Source organism: Macaca nemestrina, chromosome 5, assembly GCF_043159975.1.
Source record: "Macaca nemestrina isolate mMacNem1 chromosome 5, mMacNem.hap1, whole genome shotgun sequence".
Taxonomy (NCBI): Eukaryota; Metazoa; Chordata; class Mammalia; order Primates; family Cercopithecidae; genus Macaca; species Macaca nemestrina.
In genome coordinates, this window is record NC_092129.1 from 12,881,980 (window position 1) to 12,906,823 (window position 24,844).

At 48.6% G+C, this 24,844-nt stretch overlaps 1 protein-coding gene across 1 annotated transcript; it reads left to right on the forward strand.

Annotated features, from left to right (window-relative positions):
- The first annotated feature begins 1,598 nt into the window (after nucleotides 1–1,598).
- LOC105492036 (nuclear receptor subfamily 2 group E member 1) lies at nucleotides 1,599–24,779 on the forward strand. Its single transcript, XM_011758869.2, has 9 exons — nucleotides 1,599–2,403; nucleotides 7,112–7,257; nucleotides 10,486–10,573; nucleotides 12,142–12,377; nucleotides 13,733–13,879; nucleotides 15,958–16,054; nucleotides 16,442–16,591; nucleotides 17,182–17,287; nucleotides 23,284–24,779. The coding sequence occupies exons 1-9, from the start codon at nucleotides 2,379–2,381 to the stop codon at nucleotides 23,444–23,446; spliced, it is 1,158 nt and encodes a 385-aa protein (XP_011757171.1). The 5' UTR covers nucleotides 1,599–2,378; the 3' UTR covers nucleotides 23,447–24,779.
- Nucleotides 24,780–24,844: the final 65 nt, after the last annotated feature.

A 24,844-nucleotide genomic window follows, 5' to 3' on the forward strand; every position in this document is an offset into this window, starting at 1 on the left:
AACCAGAACCTGAGGATTCCAAACGAAGCCTGGTATCTTATTGTGTTTCTCAAATCCTGCCCGAAATTCCTCCCCTCTCTGTGCGCCGAGTTCGAGAAAGTGCCACGCCGCCGGTCGGGCTAGCTCCACAAGCAGCTGTACAAGTTGGCTGTAAAAAACGCTGATTTTTCATCCTGTCACCTAATAAAACCCTACGCGCCTATGGCCTCGTCGCACAATTCCCAAATCTCGTCCCAATTCGGAAAACGGAGGAGGAGGGAATAACTTGAGAGATAAAGGTCCCCCATCTTGCTCTTTCCAGCGGACTCCAGCCTTCGTGGCGGCGCTCCACTCGGGAGGACACAGGCTCTGGTGTGTGTGGTGTGAGCGACCCCGAGCTCGAGGCCAAGCCAAGGCTGGGCAGAAAGTTGCAATCACGTGCTATCGCAGCCCACGGGAGCGCACAGCCCGCTCCCCCTGGGACGCCCGGGCGGAGGACCTGCTGCGCCCTCCCAGGGCTCGGGGGACTCCAGCATTCCCTTGCACGCACAGGCAAACTCTGATTGAAAGCCGGGGATGACACTGAGTCTGGAGAAAGAGGGACCGGGGGTGGGCTGGCGGAATTGCAGAGCGGGGGCCACAGCTCCCCTCCCAGCTAACGTCGAGCGGAGGGCGGGAGGTGTAACCTCTGACCTCTGGCCGGGCCCACGCCCTGAGCAGAGACTGGGAAGCTCTTGTTCGACAAGTTCAAGCTGCCGAGAGAGCTTAAATAGAATTAATCTCTTAGAGATCGGGGATCATCGCTCCCTCGGCATGCGCTCTCCCAGCACTGCGCACAGAGCAAGGCGCGAGAGAGCTCAGGAACCGCGGGAAAGCAAACGGAATGGGGCCAGTGTAAGGGATGAGACCCGCTCTTCATGATCCCTCCGCCCGGAGAGCCGGAACCCGCGATGCCCGCAGAGGACAAGCCGCGGGAGGGAACGCTCTGCCCTCCTGCCGCCCCGGTGCAGATAATGGAGCCGACAAGAGATTCGTTCAGCGTCGGATGGGCCAGCTCCGCTTGGGGAAGCTGGCGGTACCCTCCCCTCAGCTGGAGACCAAACCCACCTCGCGAAGGCCGAAGGAACGCGCAACCTCCGGAAGACCCCATCCTCAGCCCTGACTTTCCGTAGATATGTGCAAAATGAGTAAATTACTCACCTCGGGCCAGATCCAAGTTTTACCCAACAGAAGGGGCACGGGACCAAGAATGAACCAACTCACATGGCCGTGGCCGGCGCGCACAATCACACGCCAGCACAGAGCCACCCAATTTCTTCCGCGAATCTATCTGGCACTCTGGAGAGAGGGGGAAAAGCGTTTTGAGAAAGCCCCGTCACCCCTCCCCTTCCTTCTTGCCGTGAAATATACGAATTCATTTTTATTACGAGCCGCACCGTCCTCACCATCACGCACGCACAGAGCCACACTCCCGTATTCACACTTTCTAACTCGTAAGCTCCGAGAGCGCCTGCATTTTCTTTGGGAGCCGCTTGGAGGTTCATTAATATCATTAGCATTTAACCCCCTCCCTCTTCCCATCCCCTCCCCGCACATGGCTGACGTCAGACCCCGCCAGGAGTTGGGGGAAAAGCTAAGTGGGCCAGGGACGCCCTATTCCCCTCCCCGCGGCTGCCTGTCAGAGCGCTTCTGGAGATATTACAGGGGACCCAGCCCGCAGCGACAGGCACAAAGTCACGGGGTAATGAACTTCGGGGACCCTTCGCCGCTGCGTGCGCGGCTCTCCCCGGAAACCCGGACCTGGCCGCCTCTTCCCTCGGAAGATTTCCCAGCAATCTAGTTACCCCACTCTGCGCTCGGGTTCCGGCAGCGCGGAGCCCGTCTGCCTCTGAGACTGCGGTTGTGTTTTCCTTCTTTCCTTGGGAGACCAGCGGTCGGCAGAGATTGCCCACACTCTGCATACCTATGTAGAGGGAGAGATTGAAGACTGAGTGACAGGAATGGGGAAAAAGAGGGATTTCGCTCCGTAGGAAGGCCATTTTCCTGTCTCCATCTCTGTCCTTCAACATCGCTCTCTTGCTGTTCTCCCTTCTTCCTCAGTCTTCCTGTCCATCTTTTCATCTGTCGGTCCATGTGTGTGTCCATATCAAGCAGCATTCCCAGCAGCTGCGGTTTTGCAAGAGCCGGGAAGAAACTTAAGGATGCTTAAATTTCTACTGTGGAACGAATTCTGAGCGCCCAGGGAGCAGCGCAGCGCGCGACTGACACCCACCTGTCCTGCCCAGGAGCCTTGCAGGCTGGAGGGCGGCTGGAGAGCGGCGGCGCCGAGCGGCGAGGCGGGCGCTGCCGGCCGGGACTCGGGCAGCGCCCACCAACCGCTCCGCCCCGGGACAGCCAGCATGAGCAAGCCGGCCGGATCAACAAGTGGGTACCTCTCCGGCCGCCGTGGGGCCTAGACGCGCAGCCTGGGGCGGGCGAGCAGGGAGGCTGGGGAGGTCCTGCCTGGAGCGCTGCGACTCCGAGCCCCGGGACTCCAACGGGCGTGTGCGTTCGGCCCAGCCCTGTAGACCGTGAGTTGGAGCATTTCGTGGTGAGGGGAGAGCTGTTTCGTTGCCTCTGGATTGCTTGATCCCCCCTGTCTGGTGCGGTGAGAAGGTTACGACCCGCGCAGCCCACCAGTCGGATGAGTTGCCTACATTTAGCCGCCAGGTGCTGGGTGGGGGGAGCCATGGGGGCGGGAACTGGGCCGCAGTTTCAGGCAATAGCACAATAACACACTCGCTCAAAACTCCGAGCTCCAGCGCGCAAAAGCAACTCTGTGCAAAGCGGATTTTGAATGGAATGCTTTGCACCCCGTTTCTAGCTATTTCAAATAATCCTGCAAACTGGGAAGCAGAAACAATTTAAAAGTCACATTTTCCTTAATCCTAAATCCGCGTAGGTCATAACTGGGGAATTTAAAGTATGGCGAACCACTCTAGCAAAGAGAGGACCAAATCCCTAATCCCAAGGACTTTTCGAGCCGGAGCCCAGCAGAGGCAGGAGTGCTCGGCCTGCTCACTCCGTGCGCTTCTCTCCTTCCTCGAACTTCCTTAGTTGCCGGCTCTCCGAACCCCAGGCCGCAGCTGACCTCTCACCACCCCGAGACTCAGGAGCGCCGGGCTAAGTGTGTGTGCGAGGGCATTTGCTTGCACCGTGCCTGCGGAACCCAAGAATGTGCAGGCCCGAGCCAGCGCTGAGCAGGCGCAACCACGGTGCTCAGATCTCCCGGGGGCATTTCAGTTCCCGCCATCCCGTGGCCCACGGCTGAGGGCTCCAGGGTCTGAGGCTGGGGACGACCGTTGCCGCCGCAGTCCCCATATCCCGAAGTTGCCCTGCTGCCGGTGTTGTTTTCGCGGATAGCATTTTTGGCGCTCTATGCGTTCCTTCCCGCCCCCTCCCCCTTTCACTCGCCCTCATTGTCCTGAGTCTTTGAAAGTTGGGAGAATCGGAGATACTTCTGAGGACTGGTAATGAAGTCTCACTTAAGTGGGATGCAATTCCCGCCCTCCTACCCCCCTCCAAGAAGGAGGTTGTGTTTTCACTTTGTCCGTTGGTTTTGCTTTGGGTGCTGATCTTTTAAAAATTAGAGTAAAATGAACGTGAACAAAAAGAGAAGGAGAAATGTTTCGAGCTGGGGCAGAGGGAGCAGAGAAGGAGCCCTAACCGCGGCCTGAATGCAGAGCGGACCCTGGCGCAGGACTGAGTTTCCCGTTAGGCTCGGGCCTACTCTGACCCTCGCTGTTGGAATTTCCAGGAGGCAAAGCGACCTCGATTTTTGTTGCCCGCATTCCCGGGCGTGAGTGTCCTTCCCAGGAGGTACAGGAGGCCGTTTCTGTTGCATTCTGAGCCTCCATTGCAAAAACTGAAGCCCGCGGGTCTCGGCAGGCCTCCTAGCTCGCTCGCCCCGGGACAGGCCCTCGCCTACACCCCTGGAAGTAAGGAGCACCGGGCTCTTTCGTCCATTTCAGGGTGCGGAGCCACTGGGGCCCTTGAAAGGTGAGGCCTCAGAGGCGAGGGAGGGGTGAGCGGGGAGCTCTGCCCGCCTGCGGCTGCGCCCCTGCTGTGGACTAGGAGGCAGGCCAACCCTCCAGACTTTGGGGGAAAAACCACAGTGGGCTCATTGCGGAAACTTTGGCCGTTCCAACTTCCCAAGAGCCTGAGGGAGGCCTTGGAAGCCTCCAGCCCCGGCTCAGGTCGGGACGCGGCTGCTGAGCTTTCTCAGGCCCGCAGGACAGAGGCCCCCGCCCGTGGCGCCGCTGCATCTAGGCCCTTTCCAAACCGGTGGCGGCAGCCAACCCGAGACCTGCGTCCCTCGGGCCCGGGGCGGCGAGGAGGTCGGCGCGCAGCGGGTCGGGTCAGGACTGGGTCGAGCAGCCAGAGCTGCAGCCCCCGCCTTGCCCGGCTTCTCGCGGCTGGAGAGCAGAGCGATGTCACCCGGAGCCCCGCCTGGGTGGTAACGAGACCCTGGCCAGTCACCCCTGCAGCCCAGACTAACTTCTTTCAACAGCCTCTGATGGTAATTACAGTAATCGAAGCTGCCATATATCTTTAGGCAATTATGACACACAAAAAGCCCCGAGGGGACCCCCTGGCGAGGGAAGTTAAGAACGGTTTTCCAGCTTCAGGAAACTCCGGCTCGCCTCACGTCGGAGCTCACTCGGCTTGCTAAATGAGAGGAGCTTTGCAACGGGGTCAACCAGCTTGTCTCGTGACCCCAAGTCACCTTAACGTGGCTGGGTGGCGGAGTCTGAGGCACAGACCCGCTATGCCCCGGAATTTTCGCGTCCCTCCCTCCTGGGCCCCGCCCCAGCCCGGTTGCCTGTCTCTAATCTACCCCAGGAGCCGCGGCTCGGAGGTCTGCGCAGAGGCAGGACTTGCACTGGTGGTGGCCTAGGGGGCAACAGTCCGGAAGCTCGGGCGGGGGAGTCCGAGGAGGGGCCCCCACCCTGCACTGGTCTTCCCTCCACCCTTGTCGGGTTCTCCAGCGATGCTGTCCTGGGCTTCCTGTCCGGATGGGAAGTGGGGAAAAAGAGACCCCATCACTGCTCCTCCCACTCACTCATCTTGGCATCTTCAACGGTGCCACGGGGAAGAGGACAGCTGGGGTGACAGTACTGCTGGGCCCCAAACGTGGACCCTGGAGCGGTCAGAGGGCGCGTGTTATGCAGAGGATGGTTGTAAAATATGGAAACCAAGTTTACTGCTTCCAGAGTGAGTGCCCGTGCAGCGGAGCTCCAGACCCGGTTCCTGAGCGACCAGGAACTCCCTTGGGCGCAGTGACAGGCCCAAAGGAGTGGAGGACAAGACCTGCTGTGCCCTCGCCTGGCTCTCTCCAGCCCCTCCCTCCCACAGCACAATCTCCCCTCCCGCCTTGTGGGAGAAGGGGCGCCGAGCCGGTGGCCGCCGCGCCGCGCGCCTCCCCTGCCCGCCTTTGTCGCCGTCCGAATTCCCATGCTACTCTTTTTGACGGGTCACTGGTGGCTCTATAGGCAGGTGCTGCCGCGGGGTTGTAATTACCCGGCCGAGCCTGGTCGTTACCGAACACCCCCCACCCCCAAGCACGGTCCCCCGCGCGCTCTCTCCTCCCACCCCCTCCACCTGAGACTAGGCTGGTACCCAGGGTGCAAGCTCGCCCGGACGCCTCGGGTTCCAGGAGCGAGTTTACACCTCCGGTGCCTCGAGGCCCTCCCCGCGCCACGCCCTCACCTCCCCTGCTCCCCTTGCCCAGACGTTTCACTGCCGCCCCTCCCCACCCCAATCTAATCGTAGTCCCCAACCCAAGCGCTTTCCGCAGAAGCTGTCGAATTTCAGGGAGGCCTGAGGCCGCTGGGGCCCAAACTGGAGGTCTTCGGATGGGTAGAAGAAGAGAAAAGCAAGTGTTAATAAGTCAATTGTTATCAACTATTGTTATTTTTAAAATTAAAGTGTTAATTAAGTTAACAGTTTAATACTCCCTTTGTTTTGCGGGAGGAAGCATTTCTAAGTCCCTATAAACCGCTTCAGGCACTTGTTGGACTCTTGAACCTTAGAGGAAAGGAATTCCTCCCTTTCTAAAGGGAGGCCAAATATTACCAAATATTCTAAAGAGGCCAAATATTACCCTCTCCCTGACACTCCTCCAGGGTCTGTGGCCACCCCAGGCTTGAGGGGATTCCAGGGAAAGTGCTCTTGAGGTGGGGTCCATGGGGGGTGGGGGGATTCAGCCTAGAAAAATCGGTCAGATTCTTAATTTAAAAAAAATCAGGCTCACACAGCACTGGAAAAACCGGGAGGAAGAGACCCATACAGGACCAAGTGTGTGGAGGCCAGTCGTCTAGGGAGAAAGGGCTTAGGAAATGGAGGGAGAAGAACGCCTGTCCCAAGCTAACCCGGCAGGGAACCAACAACTTGCGTCGCTCCCCTCTCCCTTGCCTAGCCCCGAACCACTTTGCGGAGAAAATAATTTTTTCCTAAAAGAAATAATTTCTCCAAAGCGACTCACCAAGCATTTTTTAAATAGGTAAAGCGAAAGTTGGCCAATTACCACTACCCTTATTATCATTAATAATCCAAGTATTAGCATTACAATAATAATCCTAATAATAACACCGCCCGGCGGAGCTCAGAGAAAACTCGATTGCCTTCCAGCTGCCACCACTGGTTCCAGCCGTGTTTGTTTTTCTTCTTTTCCCTTTTACATTTCAAGTTTGTCTCCTCGCGCGCTCACTAACAACTTTCTCTGTTAAATGCAAAAGCGGAGGAGGGAGGCGGCCAAACTTTCCGCGGAGCAGAAAGGCAGTGGAGGGCCGCGCTGCCGCCCGGGCCTGCTGTCATCTTTTATTCCAAAATGGGTCTCGGCGATTAGAGGAGACCCAAATACATGTAGCGGTGCATGAATAATGCTCATTGTAGGAAACTGACACTTGCTCAAGGAAAAAAAGTTTGGCTATAAAATCACTTCATTATTTGCTTTTACCGCAGCTTCGGTGCTAATCCCTTCAGAGGTCAGATTGCTTAGCATCTCTCTCTCCCTCTCCCCTTTTCTCCCTCTTCTCCGCCCTCCTTTCCCTCTCGCCCCTTCCCCCCTTCCCCGTCTTTCCTGCGATTTCAGGCCGCATTTTAGATATCCCCTGCAAAGTGTGTGGCGACCGCAGCTCGGGGAAACACTACGGGGTCTACGCCTGCGACGGCTGCTCGGGTTTTTTCAAACGGAGCATCCGAAGGAATAGGACGTATGTCTGCAAATCTGGAAACCAGGTACCCTAGCCAGGGCTGCACTGCTCGGCTCCCCTCTGCTGCCTCCTCACTCTTTTGTTTGTGCCAAGGCCTCCTCTGAGTTTCCACGCTGTTGAGGAGAGACCCAGCCCTGACCTCTCCCTTCCTCTCCCCTCCTTCTTGCCTCAACTCTTGGAGGCCCTTTGGCTGGGGAAAGGCGGGAAGAGGTAAGGAAGATATGAGTTTATAGAAGGAAGTCTGAAGTCCTAGAGCCTCCCTACACTTTTTTTTTTTTTTTTTTTTTTTTTTAATTCTGACAGATTTTGACACTGGTTAAGGCCCACACCCAGTGGCTCTAAAGCTGGTCCAAGGGACCTAAAGAATGTAGCATCTAAACCACAAGTAGCCAGCAGGAGAAAGAGCTTTGTTATTGTGCCTGCCCACCCCACCCTCACTCCTAGCAGCATCAAGCTCAGTCCCCTTATCACTTGCCTGGGATGCAGAAGTAAGTGGCACACAGACATCTGAGTCAAGGTCACCACCACCTTTAGCTGAGACCACCAAGTGAGTGCTGGCCACTTGGAAGAGAGGCAGTGCTTTCTGAGGAGTTGTGCCTTTTCGACTCCAGAGAATCAGGGCTGCTCTGGAAGTGGGCAGTGGGAATTCAGCACCCATGTGACCTTAGCTGTGCCTTGTCAGAAAAGGGCAGGGTGAGGAAGAAGAGAAGATTCAAAAGGAAGGTGCAACTGGGATCCTCCTCAAGCTTCCATATCCCTGTTCTCCTTCTCTGCTTAGAATATGGACCCAGTTGGTTGTTTTGGTCTTGAGTAGGCAAAACTGTCTCAAAGAGACAGAGGAATCTGGCATGGGCTCAATATGAGCCAAAGCTTCTAGAAAGAGTGAGCAGAGCCCCTTGACTCAGTTTCCAGCTCAGTAATAGGCTGATTTTAACTAAGGAGATCAACCTTCTGGTCCCACACTTTGCCTTCTCCTTACCAGCCACTCAGACCCTCAGCACAGAGGCCTCCATTTCACTCCTGGAAAGATCCCTGAGGGTGCATTAGTCAGGAGTCATCCTGTGGTAACAAAATAGTAAAACACTTTTCACTAATTAGTAAATATAGGGTACATGTATACACATGCATACATTGCCTGCTGCTAGCGAATTGTTCTGATGTCTTTTTCTGAAGTCATGTCTGCTCATATCATTTTCTAACAGTTTTGGATTAACCACAAAAACAGAAGATGTTTACATTGAGATAAATTTTGAGCTCTCTAGCCCTGTTACCTGTTTAATTGGATGCTGTATCAGTTTCTAGCTTCACCATATGGACACATCACATTTTACATGCATAGGACTGTATCCCAATAACTCCACAGGATTGTGCGATTACTGGGGGTTGTCAGATTTGAACGAACTTCTACTTAGATTGTCTTTTGCTTTTATGCAGTGAACAGAATTGGAAAATCAAGATCTCTGATGTTGTGCTTGATCTTTTAAAAGGGGATGGCTATCAATTCAAGCATATTGATATCAGTCCAAGTGCTTGTAAAGGACTGATAATAGACTCATCAGGCCTGGTGTTCTTCTTGCAAGGAGAGTAAATGATCATAGCTGAGGCATTCATCCTTCTCTCTGGCACTAGATATTTATATACGTTTGATCTGATTTGAAGACACACTTAAGAACTAATGAAGGTTTCCATTTTGCATTTGCATGTTTATAAGAATACTGGAAAGATACCATCTGAGGATAGATATATGATTACATTTAATAATAAGTTTAAAAAACTTATTTACCATGAACTATTACATTGGCCAGCAAAGATGCCCTAAATGATTCACTTTGGATCCCAAAATTATTTCCTTTCTCTCTTATTCTAAGATTAAATTATATTCCAATGTATGATTAACAGTAATGGGGACATTTAGAAATGGATGTGAACATCTGTCCTACCTTTATTTTAAATAAATCATCATATTTTAAATTGGAGAAGCATGAACTCATAAAACTGCATTCTGATGTGTAATTTTCCCCTAAAGGGCTTCGGGGGAAAAAACATACTCCAACTTCAGAGTATATGAATTTTTGAGATTATGAAGCAAAATAAAAATACATTTATTATCTTTCCTCGCTACAAATGTAACAGTAGCAACTTCTATAAATATAGGAGAGCACACAATGTCTTAAACATTTTCTGTGTATAAAACTCATGAACATGACTCTTTATGTATCCATGCACATGTCCCCTCAGTAATGACACCTAACACTGAATAAATTCCAAAGGAAACTTTATCTGTAGATTTCCTCTTTCAATGGCTAATGTTTTTTTCAGAAAATTGCATTAGGTAAAACATCTATTTTCTCATGCATCTCAGATAAATATTTCTAAAGAAGTGACTACCTTTATTTTTTCAGTTACCATGCTAACATTCTTAGTCCATATTATCATTTAGACTGACAGTCCGTCACATTACCTTCCTGGTCCTGTTTACATGGTGGGCATTTCTATATTTTGCTCAAGCCTTGAGCTCTTCCTTTTTCACCGTCATCTTCTCTAGGCCTTGCCCTCCTAACCCCTCACCTTCCAGGAAGGGCCGTGTTTCTATGCACCTGGGCCAAGGCTAGTCTTTAAGGCAACTCTCAACTGGCTGATAATAAGGTTGGCTTCATACAAAAGCAGAAGTGAGGTAACAGGAAAGTGAAGAATAAATGGGAGAGATTTATCTGATAGATAAACGGGCTTGCCCAGAAAGTGGCAGAAAAGGGTAGACTCAAGTACTGAAAGCAGAAAGGATCGTTGGCGGGAGGGCGGTATGGCGTGAATCCTGACCCAAAAGCCAGCTCTTAACGGAACTCAGAGGCCTCCTTCTCTGGGGCCAAGTCGCTGTCTTCGGTCCTGAAGTCTCATCCCTGTTCCACCACTCCGCGACCGGCGGAAATTCCCCTACCGAGGGCCCCGCAGGGCTGCGGGGTCTGCTAACCCGGCTCTCTATCCTTCACCTGCTTGGAGAAGGACGTTTTCCCCTTGTCCGCTTTCTTGGGGTCCGGGACTGGCCCTCTTGAAGTAGCCTGGGACGTCCCAGCCCCTTCTTGATCTGGCCCTGCTCATGCCCAAGGCTCTGGCGTTTTGCAGGCCCAGGCTCGGGGCTCCAGGGCCTGCGGTCGGGCAAGGTCGCGCCTCCACGCCGTTTCCCCGCCCGGGTGCCGGCTCCGGGTCTCCAGCCTAAAGGCCAGGGGGACCGCTGACTCCCTGCGCTCTGTTCCAGGGAGGCTGCCCGGTGGACAAGACGCACAGAAACCAGTGCAGGGCGTGTCGGCTGAAGAAGTGTTTGGAAGTCAACATGAACAAAGACGGTAATCAGTGCATCCCTTTATTCCACTGTTGATTGAGTAGTAAGGAAATTATATGTACAGAAAATACTCGGCACTCCTATGCATGTAAATCAACTTCGGAGCACTTCTTTCCAGATGCTGGGAATTGGCCTCGGGCTTTCAGTCGTATCCTTCCCGTCTGTCAGCAGGAGCCGCTGGCGACCCCTAGAATTCCCCAGGGCAAGACCCATGCCCACATCAGGAACTTGCGCCACACAGTCATCTCCACAAAGGCAGCCCTTAGGGGGACCCCACTCTCTAGGGGATCGCGGCGCATTTTCTACCTCCGGTCCTAATCCCTCTTCGCAGCCCTTCGTGGCCACCCTTAAGCCTGCTAGCCTCCCCCAGGATCTTAAAGTCTGGATAGTCTCACGGAGAGGAGATCATACGGACTGGAAGATCGCGGTGTGTTGGAAAAGGGAGGGCAGAGACGCGAAAAAGCGCAATTTCCAGCCCATTTGCAAATTCAAGATCAGCACGGCCATTGGGCCGATGTGAGCTTTTCCAGGGCCTTCTCTCTGTTCTACAGAAAAGAGGGAAAGGGGGCTGGAGAGGCAGGGTGACGCCCGTGGGTGCCTCGGACACCCAGCTCTCCCAAGGCTCTTAAACGCAGAGCAGCAAGAACCAGGACGTCAGAGTGCTTCCTGGGCCTGGAGTACGGTCCGAGCTGCGTCCCCCGCTGCAGCCTGTCGAGGGCGCCCCAGGCTCAGGCAGGGGGCGAGGGTAATGGGCTGGAGGACACCGTGGGGCCTGGGAACAGGGTGCGAGTGGGTTTTGCTGTGAGGCGGCTCGGGCCGGGTGGCAGCTCCAGGAGGAGAGAGCCCCTTCCTCCGCGGCGCAGGAAGCCGGAGGGAGCGTCCAACCTGTTGAACTTGTGTATTGACAAGTTGTCAAGCTCGGCGGGCGGAAGATTGCCCTGAATTAATTTGTTTATTTAAACTGTTGGTGGTAATTGTCACATCTCCCCTGCCTTTCTCCAGCATACTAGGAGACGGGTTCTCCCTCTTTCCATCCCCTAGCAATCCCGGGACTCGGTTCCTTTTCTCCTGCGGCCCTCAGAGGCCAAAAGCCATTTCGCTGGGGGCGGGGCCTGGGGGTAGGCAGGGTTGTTCTTGGGCCGAGTTGGAAAAGTCTCTGCAGAGACGAGGTGTCTGGCGTGCACGACGCTCCCTCTCTTTTGGATGGGGGCGAGTATACCTGTCTACTCCGGCCCAGAGGGTCTCTGGTTTCCCTGCGAATCCCCTTCCCTGGTCGGGAGGAGCCCTGGACCGACCGAGAACACACTTACTCTTGCTTGAGGCTCTGCCATTATCATGGCACTTTGAGCACGGGCCCCTCTTCTAAGTCTCAGCTTCCGAATCTATTCAGAGTAGTGGTTAGACGATCTCAGAATCCCTTCCTCCCTCAGATTCCTTCTCTCTTCTTCTTTTCACCTCTTGGGCGGTTTTGCCTGCCCAGACTTGACATTGGGGCGGGGCTGGGGGGAGCGCCGCAGCAGCTGTGTCGCGACGTCTCTGATGGCCTGCATACGTTTCTGTTTGCCTCTGCAGCCGTGCAGCACGAGCGGGGGCCTCGGACGTCCACCATCCGCAAGCAAGTGGCCCTCTACTTCCGTGGACACAAGGAGGAGAACGGGGCGGCCGCGCACTTTCCCTCCGCGGCGCTCCCTGCGCCGGCCTTCTTCACTGCGGTCACGCAGCTGGAGCCGCACGGCCTGGAGCTGGCCGCGGTGTCCACCACCCCTGAGCGGCAGACCCTCGTGAGCCTGGCTCAGCCCACGCCCAAGGTCAGCGGCCTTGCTGGGCCCAAAGAGACTCGTGCCAGCGAATGGAGGAGAGGGACGCACCCAGTTCTTCTGAGCTGTGATGCGGCTCAGGCATACTGGGGAGAGAACTCCAGGGTGCTTGGCTGGTCTCTGCATGGAGCTCCAGCCCCCCTGCTCTGCCTTGTTCAGCCAGGGGTGCTCAAACTTGAGTGCACAGTAGAGTCAACCTCCGAGTGGCTGCAAGTGTGCAGTCCCGATCTTATCCCCCCAGAAATTTCGTTTCTGCAAGTTTGGGGTGGAGTCCAGGAACCTGCACCTTTAGGAAACACCCACTGATGATCGGTGGTAGGTGGAGCCCTCGTCTAAACCCAGAGGGCAGCCTCAGGTGTTCCTAAAGGCCAGAAGAACCAACGTTCATTTTTAGAGGAGAGGAGTTGGCTACAGCTGGAGGAAGTGCCCCACAATTCCAGATCTTGGCCTGTATGCTCTTGGGTAAAGCCATGAGTTTCTAACACAAGAGAGAAATGTGGAGATCACACTGTTAGAACAGTCTGAGGAATCTGAGTTCATTTCCCATGCTTCCTCACCTACTTCTGAGGCAGGTGGATTTACAGCAGGGTTGATTCCATAGGAGCAGGACCCAGCCTGAACCACCTGGAAAGGCTGCCACCTAAGGCCTACCCTCCAGGCCTCCAGCTGATACCTACTAAGACCCCCACTCCAGGTCGATGAGGGCCTAAGATGTCCCCCAGAGGAGGGACAGCTGCAGCCGCACACTGCAGGGAAGCCAGACACCTGGGCACATGCACACGCACAATATTTAATATTGCTTTCTTACCCTTGATGTGTATAATAAGCTCGGGGAAGTAGTGTTATGAATATGTTGTCAGTTATGAATGGGAATGCTCTGTGAATGATTAAGATGTCTAATTGAAATATTTCCATAATATACTAATCCTTTCTAAAAATACTCATATGCATATTTGTGTTTGGGATGCCTATTAATTTATACTTTTTCACATCTATTTTTATTTACACAAATGCAAGCAGCTCTTGTCTAAATTGGGAGCCAGGCTTGGCACTTGGCTCAGCCCAAAGAAAATTTGCTGCAGGGGATAGAAAAGCCAGAGGACCCTCCGGAAGGGAGAGGCTCTCAAAGAATGGAAATGGACCTCCCCCAACCAGTATTACTTTTCAGACTCTATAGATAGAGATGTTTGATTTTTTTGCCTACGGATGGCAACTGCATGTTTAAGCAAAACATCCAAATTCCTTTTTATGCCCTTCCTTGCTTTAATCAGAAAGTAAAAGTTTGTCTCTTCTTGCAAAGCTGTGGTTTCCTCACTTCTAGGTGTCTTTCTTTCTTCCCCACCCAGTACCCCCATGAAGTGAATGGGACCCCAATGTATCTCTATGAAGTGGCCACAGAGTCAGTGTGTGAATCAGCTGCCAGACTTCTCTTCATGAGCATCAAGTGGGCTAAGAGTGTGCCAGCCTTCTCCACGCTGTCTTTGCAGGACCAGGTATGACCAGCAGAGCACTGAAGCCTTGGGAAAAAGAGAGCTGGGAAAGAAGCAGTAGCACTCAGTCTTATAAAACTCACTCCATCCCCGGGTAAACCACCCAAGGCAGGCATCCATTCTTAACAGCAATGTGGAAACTACTTGTTTTTACTTGCTTCTTCCTATGGGCTCAAAATATCTACCTATATGATCCTTAATAAGAAACATAATTACATTATTTCAGAAAAGCTGGGTCCAGTCTATGAAAAACACACATACAAGAACATTACCTCTTTTTGTTTGATTGAAAGAGCAAATATAATACCAATTTTAAAATTGTAATGATTTTCTAAAACTGTCGATGAAACAATGTTTTACTAAGAGCGTTGGAACTGAGAGAAGTAGAAGGTGGTAAGAGTAGTAGATTTTCGGAACTGATGTTATTATTTATATTCTCAGCTTTATGTTCTCCATTGTGATGCTCCCAGTTTTGGTCATTAATTGATCAGCTTGTAAGACCAAGAGGCACAGTGCACACCTCCTGCAGGCTAGGATCTTCCTCGATTCTTCATGTTCTTCATGTGCTTTTAGACATTTTGTAAACAAATAGGCATTTTGCATAATTCTGTGGTTGTAAATGACATTCAGAGGAAGAAAAAGTGTGTGCAGTGAAACATTGTATTGTACTGAGACCCAGAAATTTTGTTGTTAGGAATATTAGAAATGCTAACATTTTTCTAACCTTAAAGGAAAGAAAGAAAACAAAGTGTTCCCAACCGTTGGCTGTTACCAGTGCATTCACAGGAATTAATGACAAATTTTCCAAAAGGCTAATATGTAGTTCTAAAAGCAAAGGATTTATTTCTTCAATTCATTTCATACCTAATTAAAACATAATAGTGGCCCTTTATATGAAGTATGTTTCCCACGGAAAGATCAGGCAATGTGCTAAAAGCATTTCATCTTCTAGCATGAGATGTTCTTTTTTTCATGGACTGCCCTTTCAAATATGGCCAGAATTAGATATTGTTTACCTTGCATTTTACAATTATTTCCTGTACTTAATGCAATAAAACTAAAAATAAAACATATAAAAATTAAAACCTTTGGTCTAATTGTGATTTTGGTTACAAGCCTTCATGATTCAGCTCTTAGCTCCCAAAAGAAATCCTTTTACATAAATCATTTAGAATTGGCTGGTTTTTAGTTTTGAGATTTTTTAAGGTCGTTAGGTCCTATCTTTGAACAGGTTTACTGCTTAACTCTAACCATTTGCTGTGTGTGTGTGTGTGTGTGTATATATATAGATTGGCTTTTTTTTTTTTTTCCAAAACAAGTATTTGTATACTCTCACCCAAACAAAATGTACTTACTGTCTGCCACTTAGCCCTTTGGTAGAAATCCTTCGACAAAGAGCAAACTGCAGTGAAATGGAATCTGGTATATTAATTTGGAAAAAGAGACAGATTTTCATTTTAAATATTCAGTAGCACATTTTGTTAGAATAAAAATGACAAGCACCTTGATGCTGTCCATTTATGGGTCTCAGAAAAATCAAGCAGTGAGACGAGGAAAACTCAGCAAAACCCGATTAACATAATTACACCCTGATTTCCCCCAATGCCTCTTGGGAATTAGTGATCTCTGTCTCTCTCCCAGCCCAGCCCCCTCAACCCTCCAGGAAGATGGGGACCCAGCTCTGCAAGTGTCTGAGGAATCCTCAACCCTGCTAATAGCAGCATTCTCTGTGAGGGGAATCCACCTGCTGGGCTGCTGGCATTTCATAAAGCCTCAGTCTCTAGAGGAGCTTCTAGGTGGTCAGGAATGGGTGGATACAAGGACAAGAAGGGCAAATCCTTTTCTGAGAGAAGGAAACTTTGGAGAATTGGAATGGCTGACTCTCAAATCCATGTGCATATCTATAGGCACCTTTTCAAAAGGAAAATATGGGAAAATAAGGGAAAGCTAGAATATTCAGAAAAAATTACCAAGACAGGCATTTAAAACACTTTTTAAAATAATGGAAATTTACATAGTGAAATTGTTTATAAATTTATAAATTACACACTATATTATATTATACATCTATTGTATGACAGCTGATGCTTTTGGAAGATGCTTGGAGAGAACTGTTTGTTCTAGGAATAGCACAATGGGCCATTCCGGTTGATGCTAACACTCTACTGGCTGTATCTGGTAAGAATTGCACAATTTAATGACTTTGTTGTAGAAATTACCATAAAAATACATTACTGAAAAAAGAACAACATGTAAAGAATAACAAATTCCTGCTGAACAATAGAGTATACCTGTCATTTATAAATCTATATTTAAATGCAAATAATGTTGTTTTGTTGTATTCATGACTGCTTGCATTGTTATTTAAATGCAAATTACTGTGTTTGTTATCATCCAAGAGAAGATTTTATATTAACTTTCATACAATATAGCCAGTTTACATGGAATCAGATATCTTAGAGTGACAATTGAATAGATATTGATATGCAGGATTTTGTCAAAAATCAATATTAAATCATGAAAATGCCTTCATATTAGAGTATTTATCCCATATTTTTATTCTAGGCATGAACGGTGACAACACAGATTCCCAGAAGCTGAACAAGATCATATCTGAAATACAGGCTTTACAAGAGGTGGTGGCTCGATTTAGACAACTCCGGTTAGATGCTACTGAATTTGCCTGTCTAAAATGCATCGTCACTTTCAAAGCCGGTAAGCAGACACAGACCCCTGTTTCTTCTCCTTCCCCAGTTTTGCCACCTCACTAATTCAGCCATCTCGAAGTTTGAACTGACCTTTGCAAAAAGAGGTGATGGTTTTCAAGGGAGCTGATAATCTTAATCTGGCCCCATTTTTGATTGCTATGGGAACCTGCATGTTCTGCTGGGCATCCACTTCCACAGAGGTGCATTCCCAGACCCAATTTCTTCTTTTTCTGTCTATTTTTAATTTTTAAAATTTTTTTTGAGATGGTGTCTTGCTCTTGTCACCCAGGCTGGAGTCCAATGGCACCATCTCGGCTCACTGGAACCTCTGCCTCCTGGGTTTAAGCAATTCTCCTGCCTCAGCCTCTCGAGTAGCTGGGATTACAGACACGTGCCACCATGTCCAGCTAATTTTTGTATTTTTAGTAGAGACAGGGTTTCACCATGTTGGCCAGGTTGGTCTCAAACTGCTGACCTCAAGTGATCCGCCTGCCTCAGCCTCCCAAAGTGCTGGGATTACAGGCATGAGCCACCGTGCCTGGCTCCCAGATGCATTTTCTATGCTGTCTATCACAGTTTCCTGGTCTTCATTTCTAGTTCCTACACATAGTGGTTCTGAACTGAGAAGCTTCCGGAATGCTGCTGCCATTGCGGCCCTTCAAGATGAGGCTCAGCTAACGCTCAACAGCTACATCCATACCAGGTGACCCTTGTTTGCCTTGAACATGTACTTAAGAAAATTGCCTCCATTGTGAATGTCTGAGCAGGCGGTAATAAGCCAGTTCAAACATTGTGACTAATTATCTTGTTGCCAGCCAGTTAATTTAGGGAGAATCCATGTCGTTACCTATCTCTCAGGGTGGGTGAGAGGAGCAAATCTAATTAGATGATCAAACTGAAAGCACTGTCAGACATATTACAGTTGTCCTGGTGGAACAAACTAATCCATCAAAATAATGGAACAACATTTGTGTGAATGGGTATGGAGGGGTCAAAAATGAAGCCCAGGCCAGGCACAGTGGCTCACGCCTGTAATCCCAGCACTTTGGGAGGCTAAGACAGGTGGATCACGAGGTCAGGAGATCGAGACCATCCTGGCTAACATGGTGAAACCTCGTCTCTACTGAAAAATACAAAACAATTAGCCAGGCTACTCGGGAGGCTGAGGCAGGAGAATGTCGTGAACCTGGGAGGCGGAGCTTGTAGTGAGCCGGCGGAGCTTGTAGTGAGCCAATATTGTGCCACTGCACTCCAGCCTGGGTGACAGAGTGAGACTCCATCTCAAAAGAAAAAAAAAAAAAATGAAGCCCAGAGCGTCATGGTTGGTATGTGAGAGAGTGGCCACATCATCCTTGAGAAAACACAGGTGCCTTCCTTCAGATGCCAATTTCAAATGAAAGGATGAGAGAACTTTCCAGAGAGGTTTTTTTTTGAGACAGGGTCTTGCTCTGTTGCCCAGGCTGGAAGGCTGAAGTGCAGTGGCATGTGAGCATGGCTCACTGCAGCCATGAACTCATGGGCTTATACAATCCTCCCACCTCAGCCTACTGAGTAGCTGAGACTACAGGTGCATGCCACCACACCCAGCTTATTTATTTATTTATTTATTTATTTATTTATTTATTTATTTATTTTTGAGATGGAGTTTCACTCTTTTACCCAGGCTGGAGTGCAGTGGTGCAATCTCTGCTCACTGCAACCTCCGCCTGCAAGCGATTCTCCTGCCTCAGCCTCCCAAGTAGCTGGGATTACAGGTGCCTGCCACCACACCTGGCTAATTTTTGTATTTTCAGTAGAGGTGGGGTTTCACCATGTTGGCCAGGCAGGTCTTGAACTCCTGACCCTGTGATCTGCTTGCCTCGGCCTCCCAAAGTGCTGGGATTACAGGTGTGAGCCACCACGCCTGACACAACTAGCTAATTTTTAAAGTTTTTGTAGAGACAAGGTCTTGCTATGTTGCCCAGGCTGGTCTCGAACTCCTGGCCTCAAGTGATCCTCCCACCTAAGTCTCCCAAAGTGCTGGGATTACAGGCCTGGGCTACTATGCCCAGCCTAGAGAAGTCATCTTTTCACCTATCATAACTGTTGTTTGGCCTTGGTGACTGGTATCTGTTGTTTTGAGTCATAACATCTACCACGTTACTTCTGGCCATGCAGGGCCCACATGCAGAGGCTGTTCTTGACTGTTTGTAGGAATTCTCAGAGACTGGGGCTCCAACAAAGCTCCTCCTGGCCCAGCACTGGGCAAGCCCATCAAGAAGTATAGACTGGGGGCTGAGGCGGCTCACACCTGTAATCCCAGCACTTTGGGAGGCCAAGGCAGGCAGTTCACTTGAGCTCAGGAGTTCGAGACCAGCCTGGGCACAACATGGCATGACTCTGTCTCCACCAAAAATTAAAAAAAAAAAAAGAAGTATAAATTGTATTATGCCATTAAGGAAAAAAACACAAAAAACCTGGCTTTTAAAGATAAATGGAACCTTTCTAGTTTCCTGAGTTAGGACTGTGGTAGATTTGAGGTTGGAATAGAGTTGCTATTCTCTAGGCTGATTTGAAAGGAACCTGCGAAAGCCCATCTCCATAATCTCAACATCAGCTATAGACACTGTGGTGGGAATAAATACATCAAATGGGTAGAGGCTGTTAATGCCTCCCTCAACTAATGGGTCAGAGAAATCCCAAGTCAACTCTGTCCATTTGGGGTGATACCACTTCTGCTAAGGTCTCCCTATTTCTATCATAAACCCTCTTTTGAATACTAAATGAATAAAACTGTTCCCTGTCCATGGAATATCACTGAAACTATGTTGATAGTGCACCCGTATATGTTTTTCCAAATTAAAATGCCAGGATTTGAAATTTTTAATGCATATGGAATTACAGAATATATATAGTAGGCAGTTAATATTTGTTCAAAATTATTAAATGGAGCAGTACATAATCTGGGTACTTCCACTAACTTGTAGGCCAGGCAGAGTGGCTCACGCCTGTAATCCCAAGCACTTTGAGAGTTCAAGGAGGGCGGATCACCTGAGGTCAGGAGTTCAACACCAGCCTGGCCAACATGGTGAAACCGGTCTCTACTAAAAATATAAAAGTTATCTGGGTGTCATGGCATGCACCTGTAGTCCCAGCTACTCGGGAGGCTGAGGCAGGAGAATCGCTTGAAGCTGGGAAGTGGAGGTTGCAGTGAGCCGAGATTGTGCCACTCTACTCCAGCCCCAGGTAACAGAGTGAGTGAGACTCTGTCTAAAAAACAAACAAAAAATAAAAAAACCAAAAACCAAAAACTAACTTGTATGTCCTAACTGACCTTTGACATTTAGAACCATTATGGTATTAAGAACTTAAAAATGAGGCCGGGTGTGGTGGCTCATGCCTGTAATCCCAGCACTTTGGGAGGCCAAGGTGGGCGGATCACGAGGTCAGGAGATCAAGACCATCCTGGCTAACATGGTGAAATCCCGTCTCTACTAAAAATATAAAAAATTAGCTGGGCGTGGTGGTGGGCGCCTGTAGTCCCAGCTACCTGGGAGGCTGAGGCAGGAGAATGGCGTGAACCCGGGAGGCAGAGCTTGCAGTGAGCTGAGATCCGGCCACTGCACTCCAGCCTGGGCGACAGAGCAAGACTCCGTCTCAAAAAAAAAAAAAAAAAAAAAAAGAACTTAAAAATGAGAAGAACATGGTATCCAGTTATTGATTCAGTCAAGCCTTTGCTGAGTACTGGCCACATGCGGGGCTGCAGGTGGGCACTATGGGATACCAGAAGGAGCAAGACACTGCCCCTTATCATCTCAAGCAGTGGGCAGCAGTGTCACTCCAATCCAAATAGAGAAGAGAGGAAAGCAATGTGGAGAGTGTGAGAGATGAATCCTAGACAGAGGGAGTGAGGGACAATTGGAAAGGCTGAAAGTCTGATTGGTGGAGGAAGGAACATGAGAGTTGGTCCTTCAATAGGAGGAGGATTTCAGCAGGAGAGAAGTTGTGTCTTGAGAGCGGTGGAGGAGCTGGTAGGTGTCCTGTGGGAAGTGCCAGGGAGGTGAGTGAGGAGGGGAGCCTGGTGTGCCGGGAGCTGCTGATAGGGTGGCCCAAGAGAATTCAACCATGGGTTAACAACAGCCTATTTTAGAGAAATGGCAAGGAAACTACATCCCCCCAACATCCCAAAAGAAGAAAATCATGTGTGGAAAAAACACATCTGCTTTGCCATGGAATTCGTATTATTTCTATTAAATATTAGAATAGTAAATATTAAATAAGTATCTTATTTCTTATTAAATAATGGAATTATGGAATTTCTTATTTTATGGAATTCTTATTTCATTCTGATATCAGCTACAGCTGTAATTTAATATTTATATCTAGGGTCATACATGTGACAAAAATGACTATGCCTTATTTCTTAGCCCTTCAAATCAGTGAACACTTTTGCCTCCAGCACTTTCCTGTCTAGAAAAATAAAATCTGAAATTGAAATGAAAAGTTAACGTGCAAACTGAAACTGAGCCTAATTGTATGTTACAGCTCTCTAAGCTATTTCTCTAATTATCCAGGATGTAAGAAGGAGCCTAGGAATTGACATTCCACACAAACTATATGCTATACTGAAGATCAAATGTGCAAATCTGTAATAGACCTAAAACACTTAAACCTGAAAGAAAATCCAATTATTGATGCTAATGGATGAAGACAAGGGCATAGATATTCTAAAAGATAATTTTGATTAGTCAGACTCCCTCTCTCTCTCTGTCTGTCTGTCTCTCTCTCTCTCTCTCTCTCTCTCTCACACACACACACACACACACACACACACACACACACACACACACACACATTTTTGTTTTGAATGCCCAGGCTGTGTTGCAGTGGTGCAGTCGTGGCTCACTGCAACCTCTGCCTCCTAGGCTTAAGCAATTCTCCCACCTCTGCCTTCTGAGTATCTGGGACTACAGGTGCCCAGCGAATTTTTGTAGAGATGAGCCTTGCTTTGTTGCCCACGCTCATCTTGAACTCCTGGGCTCAAGCAATGCTCTTGCCTCAGCCTCCCAAAGTGCTGGGATTACAGGTATGAGCCCACCACACCTGACCTCATACATTGCTATTTCTGGTAGTACCGTATGCTACATATAATAGACAATTAATTTTTGTTGACTGACTAACCAACCCTTTCCCAACTAGAGAATAAAATAAGTGGGAGAGTAGATGAGTGGGTAATCTGTTTGCAGAAAATCAGGAGTTGGTTGTCTATGGATTCCCCCAAATTCATCCTTTCCGAAGGTGATGATTTCTCGCAGTGGTTTATCACCATGGGAAACGTTCAGCATGTTGGGTGGATGCGCAGATGGCAGAGGTCGTCCAGGCAGCCACTGCCTCCAACTTGCTGCAGAATTATCTCTACTATGCCTGGTCCTGGGAAGGGAAATAGAGCTGTTGAAGAAAAAACTGGCCAAGGTGAAAGGGAGACATGGATTTGGGGATTACTTTCCAAGAAACATTAGAAATACATTCAACAAGGAGAACAAGTGGTAGGATTTAAGTTTTTTGTTTTTTTTTTTTAATGTAGATAAGCTTCGCCATTTCCACACCACACTACTAGATGTGGTCTGGTGGCCCCTGTCCCCAGGTGGTCATGAAGCTGGGCAGTGAAAGAGTCAGCTGAGGTCCTGAGAGGCCCAGAATGAACTATAAGCCTTGTATTCTGTGGAAGAGAAGGACTCTTATGTGCCCAAAGCTAAATAGACAAGCATGAAAGTTGCTCCCCTGAACTTTATTTGCAGGGTGGAGTTATTCGGTAGTTAAACACAGCCACCTGACTCCTTCTAAAGAATTTTGATATCCCTTAGCTTCTAGCACCTTGTGGCCTGGGTTGAACCCAGCTTAGTCACAGATGTGTATCCCGGAAGGTCAGTTTTTTGGGTGTTTCATTTCAGTGGAGGGAGCCTTCCTTATGTATATTGATATCTAATTCTAACTATTGGCTGAAGAAGTATCAGGGCTGCAGTGAGGAGGTGGGTGCAGGCATCTAAAGGCAGCAGAAGATTGAACTTGCACATCTGAGCACAGATATATGTTGGACATCAAGAGAGGAAATTGTTAAGCAATTTCTCACATCTTTAATTACATGCCAATTTCATTGACATGAGAGTTGGGTGGCACTGCCCCAACAGAACTTAGTCTTTAATTTGCAGTGTAATAAGGATGGAATTATTCCTGAGAGAGACTAAGTATAATGCCTGAATAATAATTTGGAGAATTGCTTAGAAAAAGAAGCCATTTTATGTGAGGGAAATAGCCTTGTGAAGGAGTCCTGAGAATTAGAAAATGTGTATTCTGTTGCTAGCTTTATCCTCAACGTCCTGGTCATTTTCTATAATGGAAATCTTAAATTTATTATTTGGCTTAAAATTAGTACTATGTTTCTTAAAATTCTTTTTTTCCCCAAACAAAATGCAATCCTTTTGTTAATGTACAGAGAGTGTCTGTGTGATTTTGGCAGCATCATTTATGGTCTCCCTGCCTCAAGCAGTCTACCTGCAAAACAGGGACAACAGTGCCTGTCCAGAACTTTGCCGCAGGGAGACTGCGTTATTCAGGACACCTAGATCAGGAATGCAGGAGATGATGTATGTTCAAGTATAAGATGTTAGTTTCCATGAGTAATGGACTCTGACCTTGTTTTCATGGCTTCTCATATTCCAGATACCCCACTCAACCCTGTCGCTTTGGAAAACTCCTGTTGCTTTTGCCAGCTTTACGTTCTATTAGCCCATCAACTATAGAAGAAGTGTTTTTCAAAAAAACCATTGGCAATGTGCCAATTACAAGACTGCTTTCAGATATGTACAAATCCAGTGATATCTAAGCTCACAAGGTACCCACTTTTCAGGATGGGACAGTATCAGATGAACTTCGACCCGTGGAGAACAAGCCTCAACTAACAAACCCTTCAGGAAGCATACACCAGGGAATGTGTAGCCTTCAGGAAAAAATGCCAATTGACACGAAACATTCCAGTAGCTATGACCTGCCGCCCTGACCAGGGTGGGGAGGCTGGGAAGGAGAGGGGTACAACAGGACCGCCTGCGCGAAAACTCACTGCTGCCATGTCCTGGGAGGGGGCAAACTGGGGGTTGCCACAGGCCATGCCATTCTGCCTCTTACCTGGAAGATCAGGCTGAACGATCAAAAGCTGAAACATAAGTAGTGCTTTCTTTTCCTTTTTAGCATATAAAGTTTGGTAACCAAATATAGCTCTGTGTATAACATCGTACTGCGGCCTTCAGAACTACGTTATGTTGGAGCATTTATTTTAAAAATAATGGTAGGTTTTAAGTTAAAAGTGTTATCAAAAGTTTCCCCTCTATTGTAATACATTATTAAATGGCCTTCAGAACTGAGTTAATAAGTGAAAAGTAGCTTATGCTATGTGATTTGCTTTTTCGCTATCTTCTTTTTTCTTTTCTTTCTCTTTCTTTTGTTCTTTCTTCTTCTTCTTTTTTAATACCATAGGCCAGGCAACCTTGTCAAAGGAATTGGTGGACAAAACGAGATTCTCACCAGGACTTCAGGTTGGATAACATCTCAAAAAGAGAAGAGCTTTACTAAAAGAACATAAGTCAAGGGAGGATGAATCAAAACAGCAAAACCAAATAAAGTGGAGATGAGTGATTGAGTGAGGTAGATTGCTGTCCCGTTAACATAGTGCTGAAACCAAAGGCAGTGGGGGTCCAAACTCGTGGTGCAGCAAGTCACACCAGACAGGAAACGAGTATGGACGTAATTGCAGAAGGAACTTCAAGGAGATGAATGCTAAGAGGGTTCTTGATTGATCCATTGCTAACAGCCTGAGACTCTTCAATGCCTTTCCGAAAACTGGTTTCTAGTAAAGCCTTGAATGAACACACACACACACACACACACACACACACACACACACACACACCATCCTACACTTTAAGCTGCTCCTTTGGTATGACTCTATACTTATGGAAATGTAGAAACAAACATTTTTAAATAGCTGCTGTACTTTTCACATTTTGATTTATTAGGTACTAGCACTGAGGGAAAACGTTCAGCACTTGGACTATCATAGGAGGAGTAAAACTTTCCTTGTACAAAGTGAATTAACTGATTTGTGAAGTTAAAAGGTTGTACTCATTGTATTTACAAAGAATAAAAATATATTGAATTTAAATGAACTCTGCCTGATTTCTTACCCTCCCTCTCTGGCTGGTTCTCACCCACCAGAAACAAGGTAGGG

What these genes read in the sequence shown, in the direction of transcription:
- LOC105492036 (XM_011758869.2), top strand. Translation starts at nt 2,379, where the DNA reads ATGAGCAAGCCGGCCGGATCAACAA. An exon ending in TCTGCAAATCTGGAAACCAG is followed by an intron (nt 7,258 to 10,485) that starts GTACCCTAGCCA and finishes GCTCTGTTCCAG; the next exon opens with GGAGGCTGCCCGGTGGACAA. An exon ending in AACAGCTACATCCATACCAG is followed by an intron (nt 17,288 to 23,283) that starts GTGACCCTTGTT and finishes CTCATATTCCAG; the next exon opens with ATACCCCACTCAACCCTGTC.